Raw genomic sequence first — 18,112 nt, forward strand, 5'->3', positions numbered from 1 at the left:
TCTTCTTCCCGTCCTCCCGTATAGCCTTTTTACAGAGGTCTAACGGTCTAAAATTTCAATTTGCTATTTGTGGACGAATGTCACGAATTCCCTAGTTTACTACACGTTATATTATGCATATTTTGGATCTAAGTTGGCCATATCTCGAGAATTACACATAATTTAACAAAAGCGTGATGCGCCGTCAATTCAGGAGACATCATTTTCACAGTCGTTTTCACGGGAATCGCATCAGAGAAAAATCACTATATTTCTGTTAGTACTTCAAATATCACGTCAGAAATCTAAATACACAATAATAGAACAATTTACAGATACATTTGAGAAAATTGTCGAAAAATATTGCGAATTTTAGAAAATTAATGAGTTAAATTTTGGATTCCACATGCTTTTGCTTCAATTTTTTTTGTCGTGCTCCGTACCTCTCCATCAGCGATATAAATATACCGATAATTTTAGTAGAATTTCTTTAACATACAGAAATTTGGTCCAAAACTTATTGGAATCTTAAAATAATAGCACAGTCTGCGTAATTTTTGAACGGCCCTCATACTTTTCATTTTCTTATCCACAACTTATGGATTTCTGCATCAGGAGAACTAGTATTTATTGTCAATTATGCTAAACCTTAATTATTAGTTGAAGACTTACTTCGTTATTTATCTTAAAGGTTGATTTGATTAGCAGCATTTCATTGCGTACTGCTGTAGGTATTGGAATCTCTTCCCATTCATTATTTTTTTCTTCTTCCGCACCTGTTGTACGTATAATGTGTGTACACATGTATTAACCTTCCTTGCTAAAGTATATAATTTTCTCTGATTCACTTTCGTCACTGTAAGAAATACCAATATTGAATTACTGGACAGTATGGTATTTTATAGAGGCTTGTCAAAGAATTTTTCGTAGGGCCAACCTTTGCAGTCTGGCTTGGTCTTTAATTTAAACAAAATCTCTTTCATAAGTAGATTGCAAAGAATTACAATTTCATTCTATTAATCATAATTATTGTGAATAGTTCTAAGTTACCTACCAATAATTGTGGGAATACATAAGTGCAATTAGTTTATCAATGGTTTCAATCGTGGTATAGTTGAATTTTACATTTAAATATACAGGGGTGTCGGGAAAGAGGCAACAGGGGTGGCGATTGCCACCCCAGTAATTTTGCCCCCCCCTCCCCCACCCCCACCCACCCAATGAATTTAAGAAAAATGAATTAAATGAGAAAAATACAGAATTATAAACTCTAATTTGTAATGGATTATGTATGTGGTCAGTGGGGCACAAGAATAACGACAATCTGTGATGGAGCAGCAGAGTGAAGGGCCAAATCCCTTTACAAGGGGAGATAATCAAGAAAAGACAAAAATAGGGTGGGGTCACTAAAAAATCTTCCTCTCAAGAACCACTGGGCCAGGAAAGCTGAAACTTATGTGAAAGCATCCTTGGGTAGTGCAGATATTAAATTGTTAAAATGATGACCCCCGGGGGTAGGGCGGGGCTACAATAGGGAATCCAATTTTTACATAGAAATATATAGAACAAATCTTTAAAAATCTTCTTCTCAAGAACCACTGGGCCAGGAAGGCTAAAACTTAAGTGGAAGCATCCTTGGGTAGTGTAGATATTAAATTGTTAAAATGATGACCCCCCGGGGTAGGGTGGGGCCACAATAGGGAATCCAAGTTTTACATAGAAATATATAGAACAAATCTTTAAAAATCTTCTTCTCAAGAACCACTGGGCCAGGAAAGCTAAAACTTATGTGGAAGCATCCTTGGGTAGTGTAGATATTAAATTGTTAAAATGATGACCCCCCCGGGGTAGGGTGGGGCCACAATAGGGAATCCAAGTTTTACATAGAAATATATAGAACAAATCTTTAAAAATCTTCTTCTCAAGAACCACTGGGCCAGAAAGCTAAAACTTAAATGGAAGCATCCTTGGGTAGTGTAGATATGAAATTTTTAAAATGAAGACCCCTGGGGGTAGGGCGGGGCCACAATAGGGAATCCAAGTTTTACATAGAAATATATAAAACAAATCTTCAAAAATCTTCTTCTTAAGATCCACTGGGCCAGGAAAGCTAAAACTTATGTGAAAGCATCCTTGGGTAGAGTTGATATTAAATTGTTAAAATCATGACCCCCGGGGGTAGGTCGGGGCCACAATAGGGAATCCAAGTTTTACATAGAAATATATAGAACAAATCTTTAAAAATCTTCTTCTCAAGAACCACTGGGCCAGGAAAGCTAAAACTTATGTGGAAGCATCCTTGGGTAGTGCAGGTATTCAATTGTTAAAATGATGACCCCCGGGGGTAGGGCGGGGCCACAATAGGGAATCCAAGTTTTACATAGAAATATATAGAACAAATCTTTAAAAATCTTCTTCTCAAGAACAAGTGGGCCAGTAAATCTGAAACTTATGTGAAAGCATCCTTGGGTAGTGTACATATAAAATTGTTAAAATCATGACCCCTGGGAGTAGGGTGGGGCCACAATAGGGAATCCAAGTTTTACATAGAAATATATAAAATCAAATCTTCTTTGAAGAACCACTGAGCCAGTCTTATGTGGAAGCATCCTTGGGTAGTGTAGATATTAAATTGTTAAAACCACTGGGCCAATAGGGAAGGAAGTTTTACATAGAAATATATAAAACAAATCTTTAAAAATCTTATATGGAAGCACTGGGCCAGGAAAGGAAACTTATATGGAAGCATCCTGGGGTAGTGTAGATTCTAAAGTTTTAAAATCATAAAAGGGAAGGGGGTAGTGGGGCATGATACACAGCAAGAGGGGGAATCTGGTAAATAACTGCATCACCCAAGTTACTCAGGTGAGCGATGTGGCCCATGGGCCTCTTGTTTGAAAATTCTATTTGGGGGGGGGGGGTAGAGTTCTCTAATTTTTATGCCCCGCCATGAATATGGCAGAGCATACAGTGTTTGTCATGTTCGTCTTCCATCCTTCCGTCTAGCTGTCCTTCTGTATAGCTGTCCTTGTCACACTTTGCGTTTAGCTCAGTTCAAAGCTCAGTTTCAAAGAAACTATCCAAGATATTTTCATCAAACTTCAGAAGGTGATAGATATTGATGAGAGCTATGCAACTGCATCAACATTTTTTTTGACGTTGACCTTTCCTTTGACCTTGACCTCACTTTTCTTAAATTAGTGCTTAGCTCAGTTTTAAAGATACCATTCAAGGTAATGTTATCAAACTTCATATGCTGATACATACTGATGAGAGCTATTCAACTGCATCAACATTTGACCTTGACCTTTCCTTTGACTTTGACATCACTTTTCTTAAATGAGTGTTTAGCTGAATTTTAAAGATACCATTCAAGATAGTTCTATCAAACTTCATTTGCTGATACATACTGATGAGAGCTATTGAACTGCATCAACATTTTTGACCTGACCTTTCTTTGACCTTTGACCTCACTTTTCTTAAATGAGTGATTAGCTCAGTTTTAAAGATACCATTTAAGATATTTTTTATCCAACTTCATATGTTGATGCATACTGATGAGAGCTATTCAACTGCATCAACATTTGACCTTGACCTTTCCTTTCACCTTGACCTCACTTTTCATAAATTAGCAAACTTCATATACTGATACATACTGATGTAAGCAATTCAACTGCATGAACATTTTTGACCTTGACCTTTCATATGACCTTGACCTCACTTTTATCAAATTGTGATTAAGTCAGTTTTAAAGAAACCATTCATATTTTTTCAACTTCATATACTGATACATACTGATGAGAGCTTTTCAACTGCATCAACATTTTTTTACCTTGACCTTACCTTTAACCTTAAATTAGTGTTAAACTTCATATGCTGATACATACTGATGTAAGCAATTCAACTGCATCACTATTCAAGATATTCTGAAATTTCATACGTACATTTGAATTTTCATGTTGCATTACTGATATAACCTCGGTGGGGCATTCATGTCCTATGGACATATTTCTAGTTTTCTTATAAATTGCTGGAATGAGTCTGAGTTCGACCTTTCAGCAACAAAAAGTATGCATGAATTGAGGGGGGGGGGGGGGGGTTGCAAGCAGCACATAGATGAATGAATTTTTACATCTCAAAGCCTCAAAACTTAAGGAAAAAGACTTCACTGTAAACATGACCCCAGGGTTAGAGCAGGACCACATTAGGGAATCTAAATTTTACATTGAAATATATAGGGAAAATGTTGAAAAAATTTCCTTCTCAAGAACCACTTGGCTAGAAAAGCTGAAAGTTATGTGGAAGCATCCTGGGGTAGTGAAGATTCTAATTAGTCAAATCATGATCCACAAGGGTAGGATGGGACAACAATAGGGAATCAAAGTTTTACAGAGAAATATACAGAAAAAATCTTTTAAAATCTTAAGAACCACTGAGCCAGAAAAGCTGAAACTTATCTGGAAGTATTGTAGGGTATTACAGATTCTGAATTGTTAAAATCATGACCCTTAGGGTAGGACCACATTAGGGAATCCTAGTTTTGCATTGAATGATTTAAAAAAAAATCTACTAAAATCTTCTTCACAAGAACCACTGAGCCAGAAAGCTGAAACTTATGTGGAAGCATCTTGGGGTTGTTTAGATTCTAAATTGTCCAAATCATGTCTCCCTGGTGGTATGATAGGGTCACAATTGGTATTACAAGGGGGAAAATCTGATTAGGAACACATAGCCAAAGTTATACTCAGGTGAGCATTGTGGCCAATGGTCCTCATGGGCCTCTTGTTCCCACTTGTCACAACAAGCCTCCATACCCGTAACCATACCCACAGCAAGCATACCATACTATAGCAGAATTTATGTATCTCTTTACCAGTAAACTGGTTGATTGTTTCCTTGCAAATAAGAGAGACAAAGTGGAAGCAATTTTATTTTTTTAAAAGATAAAAGTCAAAGTCGGTAATCAACATGGTAGTCAAAATGTTGTATCCTGATTGATCGAGATGATTTTCATTCAAAGTCACCACTAATAGAACCAGAGTTACAGTTGAATACCATGGATAAGTCAAATTGTTTTGGAAGTCCCTACCAATAATTATTTAATATGTATTTTACCCCTGACATTTTGAATCATTGGATATCTTAACCTTTATCTCCGTCACATGCTTTTTTTATAAGGATTACATGACAAACTATGGTCTGAAGTGCCTTTTTCTACATTGAATTACACTGCATATTAAATATACAATCATTCTGGTTATTTTCAAACAAGAGTGAAGGAAAATGACACCTTATATACCGGTAGTGTTTATAGTTCGTACTGTTAATAATTTTGAAGAAGACTACATTATCCAAGTATTTTTAGATATGATAGCAAAATTCGGCCTAGTTTGTGACCATATGTTCTTTTTGAATAAAGATGAATAGAATTATTGATAAATTTGAGTAATTCTAACACCTGTGAGAGATTTTCCAATGTCACCGAACCTTCCTTATGTGTTTTATTTTATTCTAAAGGATAATTTATCGAGTACAGTTTTCACTTTCCTATGGCCTAGGTGATGCCTTCTTTGACCTTGTTCAGTTTTCTAGGTCAATTTAATTTGCTTTGTGAAAAGTAGAACATATACACCTGTATATGTTACCAGATACAATGTGTTAAATTGATTATTGTTAAGTGATGTTCAGATATTTGTCAAGATTTCATTAGATTAATTTAACTATCCTTTCTGTTTTTAGTTCACCTAGCTGAAATTTCAAATGAGCTTTTCTGATCACATTTTGTCTGTAGTCATGTCTTTCTCTAATTTTCCACATTTATTACTTCTTCTCCAAAACTGCTTAACCAATTTCAACCAAACTTGCCACAAAGCATCTTAGGGCAAAGGGGATTCAATTCAATTTTGTTCAAAGAAAGGGAAAATTATTCTGAAATAAGAAAATTTGAATGTATATATATATATATCTTTTAAAAATCTTCTTTTCAAAAACCAATTGACCAAAAAGTTGAATCGTATATGAATAAAACCACCTTTAAATATTGTAGATTTAAATCTGTTCTAATCATGATCCCTTAGGTGTAGGATAGGGCCACAATGGGGGATCAAAGTTTTACTGTAACATAAGAATGAATAGGGAAAAAAATCTTTAAACAAACAGCAAAGCCATAATATGGAGGCAACCCCAATAAATGTAAAGTCATTTTGCTTAAATCACTACCATCAGGGTAAGTGGGGTGAGAATGTGGTTCAACATTTAAAAAAAGGAATATATAGGAAAAAATCTGTACAAATCTTCTCAAGAATAGGAAAGCTATGTTTAGTCATATTGATCTGGAAGCATCCTCAGGTAGTGTAGATTTAAATTTGTTCAAATCTTCATCTGTCAAATTATTAAATGAATGGAATTGATGACATGATGCTAGGGATGTATTCAAGATGATTAAGCCTTCGATCATAGCGTAAAACATACTGTAAACCAACTTTTATTCATGTGCCGGAAATTTTCCTGAAGTCATCGAGAGCCTCGTCATCGGGAATATTTCACGCCATGAACCGTTCCTTAAAGTTTTCGTGTCTAATAACAACTGATCCAAATTGGTTTTAAGTAGCAGCTAGCATATACCGGTAGCTGCTAGACAATTAAGATATCCAGGTCATACTGAATGCGCTGTATGAATTTGATGCATGTTATGCTAAGGCATACTGTTGAAGATTGTAGCAGCTAAGTAGAGCTATGTCAATCACCAATATGATCTTCAACACTGTTCTGAACCTGGACTCCAGTAACTGCAATAATGTAGCCCTCTCCGATTTTTTGGGGGGAGGGGGGAGCTCCAGAAAAATATCAGATACTGGTAATAAAAATCGGAGAGGGCTACATTATTGCAGCTAGGACTCCAGATGTTATCGCAGAATTTGTAAAGAGTTCAAGCATTCATGTTATAACTCGCAAATGGTTCTTTAAAATAAAACAAGACTTTTAATCTGTTAAATAACATTTATTCTTTTGAATTAAAAAAAAGCTAATATCTTTAAGTTTATTAAAAAATCCTGAATAACCACATTTCTGAACCCCCATTTCAGGGGGTGTAGGTTGATGGTCCATTTTTCTGTTGATATAAGTCAGCCATCCATTTTTCTGTGACTATAGGTTAACTGTACATTTTCTTGGGGTCAGATTTTTGTGACATGTGGAAAAAATATGGGTTTGTTGGGATTTAATTTTTTGGGTGAAGGATTGTTGAGCAGTTATATCCATGAAAACTTACATTTCATGGTGGAATTAGATTCTTGGGTCTCCCCATATCTTGAAACCATGAAAATTGCCCACCCACCCGCATGAAAATTAGTGATTTCACAGTAATTCCTTTGTATTTCAGGCAGTATCCGACAGACTACAAACTAGAGACCTATCTAAAGATTGCTCGTCTGTATTTGGAGGAGGATCCAGTACAGGCAGAAGCCTACATCAACAGAGCATCTCTATTACAAGCCGACTCTAAAAACGAGGAGCTTCAGATACACTACAAGGTAATCTTACAACTGCACAGATTGTACTGAAAGGAGTTTATGAGCAATAGATGTCATTTGGATTTGATTTTGGTGATGGACATCATGATGAGTTACTCAGGAAACTTATTGCCTGTCTCTTGATCCATCATCATGCATCAATCCACTTGTGACATGTGCCGCGTACATTTTCAGCTTCTTCTCTGAAAGGGGAGAACCAATTTAAACCAATTTTGATATATAGCATGTACATGTAATGGGGAACAAAAATTGTAAATTTTATGGTCCCTGTCCCACTGGGGATGGGGCTAAAACCATCAAAATTACCCTGTAATGCAATCTTTAAAAATCTTCTTTTCTCTTGGACATCAAGCAGTCAAACTGTCCTCTGCTCCTGGTTATTCAGCAAGGAAACTAGATACTCAGTTATGATGCACAAGGATACTTCTATTGAAATTGTGAATATCCTGGCCCCTGAGTCAGGGGTTCTGTTGTCAGAGCAGGGCTTTGTTGATTATATCATAGGGAAAGTGCATAAATTGTTTGAAAATCCCCTCATGATGAGCAAAAGTGCCGCTTCTAAAATTGTGAGTTTAATGGCCCCTGGGTCAGGGGTTCTGGTGTTTGGAATGGGCCCTAGTGATGATATAGTGAAAATGCATTACTTCTTTGAAAATCTTCTCTGTACTGGATCAAATCAAATTGAGATCTTTCATTCGCTCTCTAATTGCTCCTTAATTTCTTATATGTCACCTCACGACATATCAAAAATCTGTGAGTGAATGGAACATCTAATTCTAATAAGATTGGAGGCAAACAGAGTACAAAATTGTAATAAGATGAGAGTTATGCCCTTTGCTTATAAGCATCTAGAATATCTGTTTGGATTGATGAGCCTCTAATAGTACATGTACTGTAAATATTGTTAGCACTATTTATAAATCAATCTTTGTAGATTAACATATATTCAAGTGCTTGTTTCTTTTTAGGCATGCTATGCACGGGTTCTAGACTACAGAAGAAAATTTATTGAGGCTGCACAAAGATACAATGAACTTTCTTACAAAACTATAGTAGCAGAAGAGGAGAGAATGCAGGCCCTGAAGAATGCCCTCATCTGTACAGTTCTAGCCTCGGCAGGTAGATAAATCTTGTTTGTGTTAAAAAATATGAATATTAATTGTGTATTTTAAATCTTACAGTTTTATTTTACATTTTTTTAAACCAGCGTATCGGTCACTAGTGAGCTCTAATTTTCCCTGTAAATTATGATAAGATATACTGTTATTTTGACACCCCACCCCACCCCCCTTTAGCCACCCTTTTCTGTTGAAAATTATGAGAGTCTTTCAGAAAGGTCTGAAAACACATTTTTCATAGGACATGTTTTCAAAACAATTTCCTGTTTACTGCCAATTTTATTTATAAAACTGGTACTACCCTATAACCTTTGAATAGGTCAACCTAATCCATGTGTCTTGAATTTAAATCACAATAACAATAGTAGGGGTGGCAGTACTGGGCCCTTATACACCAAGAAAGAAAAACTTTATACAGAAACAATAAGGAGTGATATTTGGGTGGGAATGTTTCTGAAATAAGTCCAAAAATCTGTTGAAACCAGAAAAGCTGAATTTTTTGTGACAGCTAACTGGATAGTGTAGACTGTAAATTGTTTAGATTATGGTCCTTGGGGAGAGGGTGTGGCCACAGTAGGTTGGGGATACAATAAGAATTATCTTAAACTGTTTCTTTCAAACTAATTGCCTGACGTCACGGCGTCAGGCAGTATAAGGATTGATATTTCCAAGATCCGAAAATATGCGACCATATCTAAAGAGCTAGATTTTGTGAAAGCTGATTTACATTGGAATTCTTTACCTGCATTTTAAAAGAAACAGTTTTCAGAAAAAAGAAACATATTACTGATGCGAAATACTGCAGTGTTTACTTCCTTTAATCTTTTTGCATGGAACAGATTATTCCATATGATTTGCCGTTTCAACATGTCCGTGTATCCTTTTTTCTGCATTTCTAACTACTGGATCAGTCCATTTATATTCTACGAAAGGGGTGAATCGCTCTTTTCGCGCCAAATGTCACTAGTAAGCTACCTTGGATTGTTCTATTGTATGAATGGGTGTGCTAACTTCCATGGAATTAAATAAAGTTAACTTTGTCCTTTTAATGCTTCAGAAATTCTATCTACAAGTTTTATACCATTCTTTAAAACAACATGTCATATACATCAGTATACATGGTATATGGACATGTAACACTAAATTAAGAAATCATGTTTCTAATTTGTTTACCGATCCCGCGGTTGGTTTATTCCATAAATGGACGAGTCCAATAATAACAAACAACGCAGTTCAAGCCATCGTCTCCAGATGCATGATCTATTATGTCTTTGTTCAGATGCACACAATAAATAAGAAAGTAGTGAATAATCTTGGATATTTCTTTCTACAAAGCCTAACTATTGAATTTACTTATTTCATTCTTAATATATCATGTATTATATGAAAGTGTCATCCCCCACCCCTTTTAAGGAAAAAACAACGAACACACATTACTACTGTTTACTTCAAAGGAGAAAATACACTCCAACAAAATGTGTTTTTGATTATATCCATCTTTTAAAATGTTCAAAATGCGTGATTTGATAACAGATTTTATAATAGGTGTTACAATGTACCTTGAAATCAATTTAGATCCAAGGGCAGATCACTCCACTTTCAGACCCCCCCCCTCTTCAACTACAAAGTTTTTAGTATGCAGTGTAGAGATGATATTTCCAGAAGTTCAGTAAAATCAAGATTTCAATTACATAAGGTTCTCAAAATATAAAGTTAGGATACTTTTTAAACCCACAAAGTATTGCTCAAAAGGGTTATCACTCTTAATGCAGATAAATTGATTGATATAGTCAGGCAAGCTTTTTAAAAAGCTGTTTCTTGTATTGTATAATAGTGAGTTAATGTCGCAGACAAGGTCAGAGAATAATGAACACTGCATGAATAGCTTTCATCAACATTTGTTTTTGAGGTTTGTATAGTTACATACATCTTTATTGAAAAACGAAATATATTCATTTCACGAAAACTGGAATTCAAGCTTATAGGAGAGGTCAAAGACTTTTGAGTCATTTGAATTGCTCTTGTATTAATACATGAGTTTGATGAAAATATGTTGGAGCTTTAAATCTCAAGATAAGTGAAGAATGGGGGAAAAGATGATTACATGTACATGTTGTGTGATTCTTAGTAAATTATAAACATTTGGCTGTGCACAGTTGCAAATTATATTTTGGATATTTATTTAAAATTTGTCAAGAATATATAGAATTTGTCACTTGTCAGCTATGGGGTAAATTTGGGTTTATATAATGAGGATGAAGGACAAACTGCATTCCATATTACAAGGGGTACTCTGCATACTGTACATGTACATAATTTGGCATATTCAAAATTTAGCGGAATCAATAGACATGGAGTTGTTGGTGTAATTATAAATTAGTGCTACACATGTTCGTGCCTTTTATTCTATTAATAAATGATATCTTAGTTAGTAGTATTCATGAATCAGCGCATTGATCCTCATCTGCACCAATGTCTTGAAACTTGTTTATTTAATTAAACGCCTATTTTTACATAAAACGTATTCAATGGCGTTGTACATTAAGAAAATAAAAGATATTTACATATATACATAAATTATACATATTCATAAAGTCCTTTTTTTTACACATAATACTACATACATACGAAGAATTAAAACAAGGAATTGAAGTCTCTGAAAAAGTAATTTTTTAATTTGTTTTTGAAAATGTCAATTGATCCTGAGTTTTGAATACTGGTTGGCAGTTCATTCCACAGTTTGGGGCCGATGGTACTAAAACTTCTGTCACTAAAGGTTTTTCTCTTATTAAATGGAACATTATAATGACTTTCAGAATTTCTTGAAGAGCGTAAATTGACATTTGATGTTTTTTTCGTTAACAGTTCTTTTAAATACTCCGGTGCTTCGCCAACAGAACAATTGTACATGAATGTTAGAATTTTAAAAGATATTCTGCATTTGATTGGTAGCCAATGAAGATCAGAAAGGGCTTTCTTAGAACTGTCATATTTTTTGCGGTTTAAAACTAGTTTTGCGCACATATTTTGAATTCTTTGCATTTTGATGATTTCTCCTTGCGATATACCATACAGAATCACATTGCAATAGCCCAAATGGGATATAACTAAAGATAAAACTAAGACTTCTGTTGCTTCGGTCGTTAAATATTTTCGAATACATTTGATTTTTTGGTAATTAAACATAGCTGTGCGGCATTTTTTGTTGACATGATCTTTAAAATTTCAGTTCTCGTCCAGAAAAGCACCTAAATATCGTATACATTTAACAGATTCGATCTCATTTTCGTTAATGTTTATAGATTTTGTTGTACATTTTTCTAGTTGCCGTTTGCTTCCAAAGAGGATGAATTCTGTTTTTGATGAATTCATTTTAAGCTTGTTTGCATTCATCCAATTGTTAATATCGATAGCACATTCCTCTAGCTCGCGAATGGCGTTAATTTCATTGCGTTTTGACGTTGGGTTAAACCGTTTATTTGCGGTATGGTCGTCTGCAAAGCCATACACCGATATGGTTGAAGGAATGACATCAAATAAGGTCCCTGCGTATGTTAAATAAAGCCAGGGTCCCAGGCAGCTGCCCTGAGGAACGCTGCATTGCAGTTGACGTACCGATGATGTCACGGAGTTAACGCACACCGTGCAGCCACGAGGCCGCAGATAAGAATCTATCCACTTTAATGCCGAACCACATATTCCATACTGTTTTTGAAGTACATTCAGCAAAATTTCGTGATCTACCGTGTCAAATGCAGCACTTAGATCTATTGCAATTAAAGCAGTAACTTCTTGTTTTTCCATCGCGTCAAGAAGGTCATTTACAAGTCGTAATAGAGCTGTTTCGCATGAATGAAAACGTCTGTATGCAGACTGATTTTTGGGGAGTAGATCATATTTTTCCACGTGCACATTGAGTCTATAAAGGGCTGATTTTTCGATGAGTTTAGAGAGAAACGACAGGTTGCTAACAGGTCTGTAATTTGACAACTCGAGTTCCAATCCTACTTTCTTTAACAGGGGTCTTACAATCGCCTGCTTCCAAGTTGAGGGAAATACACCATGCTTCAATGAAAGGTTTACAATTTTTGTAATGTTTGGTAAAAGTTCGTTTAGAAAAGATTTTAGAATATTGGTAGGTAGAATGTCCAATTCACAAGATTTGGTTTGTAATTCCATGATCAAATTTGTTACTTCAGCTTGGGAAAGTTCCTGAAATTCGCTAAGTAAGGGTACGTTTTTATGTTTTGGTTCAAAATTTTCGAACGTTTTCAATGATTTTCTAATTTTGTCTATTTTGTCCATGAAAAAGTCGGCGAATTTTTCTGCTAAATCTTTGTCGCTTTTTGCGTTGGGCATTGGGGTTTCAGTCCTAGTACCAGATAGTTGTGAAACAAATTTATACAGCTTTTTCGAATCTCCTTTAAAATTTAAAACCTTTTCATTCAAGACGCGTTTTTTCTCTCTATTTAACTCGTAATTATACTTGTTGCGCGCTACTTTCATTGCCTCGTACTGCTGTGGTTGTTTGTACTTTTTCCAGGTTCTTTCTGCTTTGCGCGAGATGCATTTTAGTTTATTGATTTCGTCTGTAAACCATGGTTTAGGTGCTCGCAGAATTCGCGTTTTTTGCTTTACTGGGGCATGCTTGTCCAGAATATTGCTAACTGCGGTTTCAAAGTTTTGAACGAAGTCATTAATGTCGTCACAATCTATAGTTATATCAATCAGATCATGCCCAAATGCCAGATTATCAACATTTTTAAAGTTTCGTCGCGCAGTTGTTTGGCTTTTAACAGACTCTTTGCTGACGTCTATGGTAACTTTAACTATACAATGATCCGAAATAAACTCTCCCGGTTCACATAGAAGTACATTTATTCCCCCAACGGCCTCTGTTATAACCAAATCGAGACTGTTTCCGCCTATATGAGTGCTAAAGTCGACGTGTTGCTCTAAGCACATCGCGAACAGTGAGTCTTTAAAGTCTGATATTGCACCATTATCTTCATTAATATGCAAATTAAAATCACCCATGATCATAACATTAGAATACTTTGACATAACATCTTCCAAAAATGGAAAGAAGTCTGTATTGAATTGCGTTGGTGTTGACAGGGATGGTGATCTGTAGATTCCTAATGTATGTATGGTAATGTTTTTGAAGATCAGCCGCCAAATGCCGAATTCGAAATATTTTTTCATTCCAGATTTGATTTTATTTACATTTATCCCTGTTCGACATGTCAGAGCAATGCCGCCACCTATCCGGTTTTGTCGATTTGCTACACTTATTTTATTACCATTTTGGTTTAAATCGCAAGTTTCAAATTGATGTTGCTTTTCATCAGAAAACCAGGTTTCCGTTAGGAGAGCAAAGTCGACCTTATCGTCCCTAAGTAGTTGACCCAGTAGAACATCCTTTTTTCCTAGTGAGCGACAGTTCACAGTTACAGCAAAAACCTTTTCACTTCGTTTATTGTTTAAAGGGTTACATATTTTCGGATAAGAGAGATTCTTCAAATTGACACCACTTTGCGATTTTGGTTTTAACACTTTACGGCGTCCAGCGCGTCTACCTCGGTATTTTAGAATTCCGTTATTCTTTAAATTGGTTAGAACGTCACGGTCAGGTCGCGCGAATTGCCTTGGGACTGAACGAAGTCTCATTAGTTCCTCTGTACTATATCTAATAACGGTTGTGTTTTCCATACTGGGACTTGAGTATCTGTTTACGCAACGCACTGAGCTGGAACACACTCCTTTGTTTTCATAGATTTCACACTTTCTCGAATTCACCAAAAACACAAGGAAGATTCCAAAAACTAACTTCATCACTATAATTCTTGTATATTTCAAAGAAAATGGGTAGAAATTCCAATGTTATAAATCCCTATTAACACTCCAAATTTGATAATCTTCAGAGCTTCAAATTATTTGCAGCCTATCAGTTGGCGCATGCGTAATAATTTCGCTAAAATATGAAACCTGCTATTTTAAGTACACATACAGGATCTCACCCTTATTGATAAAAAGTTCCAGATCATTTAGAATACTCCAATGGGGAAAAATCAGTTCTAATGTCTTCAATTGTGCCTTTGAAAAATATACAAATATTTATTCCAATTTCAGGACAACAAAGATCCAGAATGTTGGCAACACTTTTCAAAGATGAACGTTGTACTCAATTACCTGCATATAACATTCTGGAGAAAATGTAAGATCATTTTATATATATACTGGTGTCTCATTATATCGCGGTACTTAATTCTTTTGCATAAAAAGCGTAATTTCAAATTTTTATTTTAACTTATATCAAATGATATTTATAATTGTAACTCAGGCCTAACTTTTTAGTGTCAAATTATTTTCCAAGCTTGCATCGTTTAATTTGTGGTCTATTTTTAAAACAGGAAGTCTAATTTACCTCCTAAATTGGAGAGTCTCATTGTTTCGCGGTATGGGTAGATATAGAAACTTGTACATGATATGGACCTCAATTTTTATTTTTGAATTTACGATGTAATTCTGCATGAAAAAATAAACAGCTGTTCTAATTTAAGACTTTTAAAAGATGAACTTTTTATATTTTGTACTAGGTTATAGATTTAATGGTCTAATAAAATAAAAACGGGACTGCAAATCTGTAAAATTTACGTTTTATTTGAATAATTTTTTTTCCAAACCGATGTTCCATACTTCTTAATCATCTAAAAAGTAAACATTCAGACAACATACAGATTCTTCATCAATAAAATAAATATAGGCCATGTATCCAAATTTTTGCAATATACCGCGATACAATGAAACACGCGATATAACGAGAATCGAGTATACACTTCTTAGAAAAAAAAACATGATTAGGGCAAATATAAGCAACTTATCTTTTAGATCAGTGAAATTAGTTAGGTTTAGTATTTCTTTCTATGACCACAGAAAGTATTTATGCTACATGCAACATGGTAACATACTGTTATATCACTGTTTTTCGTTGGTGTTTAATTTTCGTTGTTTTTTCGAGGTATGGAAAGACCCATGAATTTATGACCACAATGAAATGTAAACTTTCATATGTATTACTATTAAACATTTTCCAACCACAAAATCAAATCCCCACAAAGCAATTTTTTTCCTCAAACCTAGAAAATCTGACCCCATGAAAATATGTGATTTTACAGTACAGTGTATATGCCAGTTGTATAAAAAATAATGAGCAAATGCAAGGACAGGAAGGGTACCTCTTACTATATTACCATACAATCTCTTTATTAAGTGCTTCAAGGCTCTGAATTGTCTATAATTTGGTCCTATTCCCAATTCAATAAAGCTATCTTTCTCCTAATTGAATGTGTTGAATTTTCCAATTTTCATTTCTCAAAAAATTTAAAAGAAAATAAAGTTAACTTTTATAATAACTTGCTATTCATGTTCATTTGCAAAACAAAACTGTAGTTGTTAACAAAGACCAGAAACCCAGTATATTTTTTTTATGATTTTAAAGTAAATGGCTATCTGCAAATTCCCTAAAAGGTACCGGTAATTATTTTCCCAATCTTATCGGCCCATTCCCTAAAATGCAATGTACCGGTAATCTAATTGACCTTCCCATTTTTTGATTCTGTAAACATACTTTTTTCCATGGAGATGATACTATTTCAATTCAGGTAGAAAATTACATGAAATTTCCTAAATTTCCACTATTTGCCTTAGATATAATTACATACACCAAAACAAATAATCACAGGAACCACATTTCCATAGATGACAACAAACTTACCTTTAGATAATACCAGAAATATTTCTGAGTATTTTTTGGACTGAGGGGTCTATAGTACCACCACTTGTCAAGTGATGCGTCTTAAGGGGAAGATGTTACTTTCTTAACCCAAAAGTAGCAGGTGGCGAGCTAATTATGGAACTTAATGGTTATGTTTTAAATTTTGTCTGGATAATATCATTCACACCGTGAGGTCAGAGACTATCAAATTTGGCCAGTTAATACATCTTGGAGATTCCAGTGTATGTATTGTAGCCAAAGAAACGATTGCAGTGACCTCATTTTCTATTTTATGGTTATGCATATATTGCTGTCTGGAATATGTAACAGTAAAACACTTTTCAGTTATAACAAACCAAACAAAGTCCCAGAAACAGTCAATTCGGCTTCCTTATAAGCATAATTTCTTATACATGTATTCAGTAAGTTTACAATATGTTTGAAAGTCAAGGAGAATGAAAATCATTTCGTTAAAGAGCAGATTTATTATAAGTGTGTTGGCTTTAACTGTGCTTTTACTGTGCATATTACTTTGAGGCAAAAGACCATCTGAGAGAAAAGTACATCGTTTGGCAAAAGTAGGACAAAGTTACCTTGTCATCTGATACATCTTGTATTCAGAAACTTAGTTGTAAAGGACTGGGATATAGTCTGAGTCTATGAGTAGGTGTAAATAGATATACATAATTCCAGATTTATGTATAATGTACCCTAGCAATACACTTCATCATATCCATTGTTGTGAGCCCCAGGTCTTGCCTGTATCCTGCAGTAAGCTTACATTATATACAGTCATGGAATGGGTACGAGGGAAATAGCAAATTTATGGTTCCCTGAGGGAGAGGGAAATAGTTTCCTGCCGTGGGAACCATAAATTTGCTATTTCCTAAGTTCCCATTTGTAACTGTTTTATTATACCGAAACAATTATAGGCAAAATCTTTAATCTTTTTACCAGGTATTCCGAAATTAAAAAAAACACTATAGAGGCATAATCAGAATTGCATGTGGTTTAAAAGATTGTATGATAACTAATGCATTGTGTCCGAGAACATTAAAATTATTTTTAGAAAGTATTTTCACAGACATTTCAAAAAATTATCGTTGTCTTCATTTTGCTAGAAATCAAGTAAGATTTTGACATTTTGGTCCAAATTTACCTAGTTCTGTGAAGATGTTTTACATTAATATGAAAGGCTGTAAAGACATGTATGACATTCTTATTAATAGAAAGAAAGAAACAAGTACTTCCATTTTAAAATGGAATGAAAAGGGATATCTATTCACCATGCAAGAATGGAGTAAAATTTTTGAACTCCCATTTAAAATTACCCAAGAATCTAAACTGCAGTGGCTACAATTTCAAATTTTACATAGAATAGTTCCAACAAATTTATATCTTTTTAAACTTAAGATAAAAGAATCTCCAGCATGCAGTTTCTGTAAGACTGACATTGAGTCAATTGAACATCTTTTTGTTGAATGTAATTTAGTAAAAGAGCTTTGGAGTGATATTGAAGAATGGTTTTTGTGTAAGTTTAATATATCTGTAATTTTTGACAGAACAACAATATTATTTGGCAAACATAAGAATAAGAATGTCCATAAAGCGCAAAATTTGATGACACTGATAACTAAGAATTATATTTTTTCGACTAAATATAAAATTCCTTCTGTTCTAAGTATAATGACTTTAAAAACAATTAT

General features: G+C 34.5%; 2 protein-coding genes across 2 annotated transcripts in view; both read left to right on the top strand.

Annotated features, from left to right (window-relative positions):
* The window catches only part of LOC134244601 (transient receptor potential cation channel subfamily M member-like 2), a 117,597-nt gene that overhangs the window by 85,388 nt on the left and 14,097 nt on the right, over positions 1-18,112 (top strand). The window lies entirely within an intron of this gene.
* The window catches only part of LOC134244604 (COP9 signalosome complex subunit 4-like), a 58,646-nt gene that overhangs the window by 16,245 nt on the left and 24,289 nt on the right, over positions 1-18,112 (top strand). The window contains exons 5-7 of the mRNA XM_062726859.1: positions 7,361-7,511; positions 8,480-8,630; positions 14,762-14,846. Coding sequence (XP_062582843.1) covers positions 7,361-7,511; positions 8,480-8,630; positions 14,762-14,846 — 387 coding nt within the window. The remainder of the gene's footprint in view (positions 1-7,360; positions 7,512-8,479; positions 8,631-14,761; positions 14,847-18,112) is intronic.

Source organism: Saccostrea cucullata, unplaced genomic scaffold (assembly GCF_032062105.1).
Source record: "Saccostrea cucullata isolate Sc308-1 unplaced genomic scaffold, CSIRO_AGI_Scuc_v1 ctg33, whole genome shotgun sequence".
In the NCBI taxonomy this organism is placed as follows: Eukaryota; Metazoa; Mollusca; class Bivalvia; order Ostreida; family Ostreidae; genus Saccostrea; species Saccostrea cuccullata.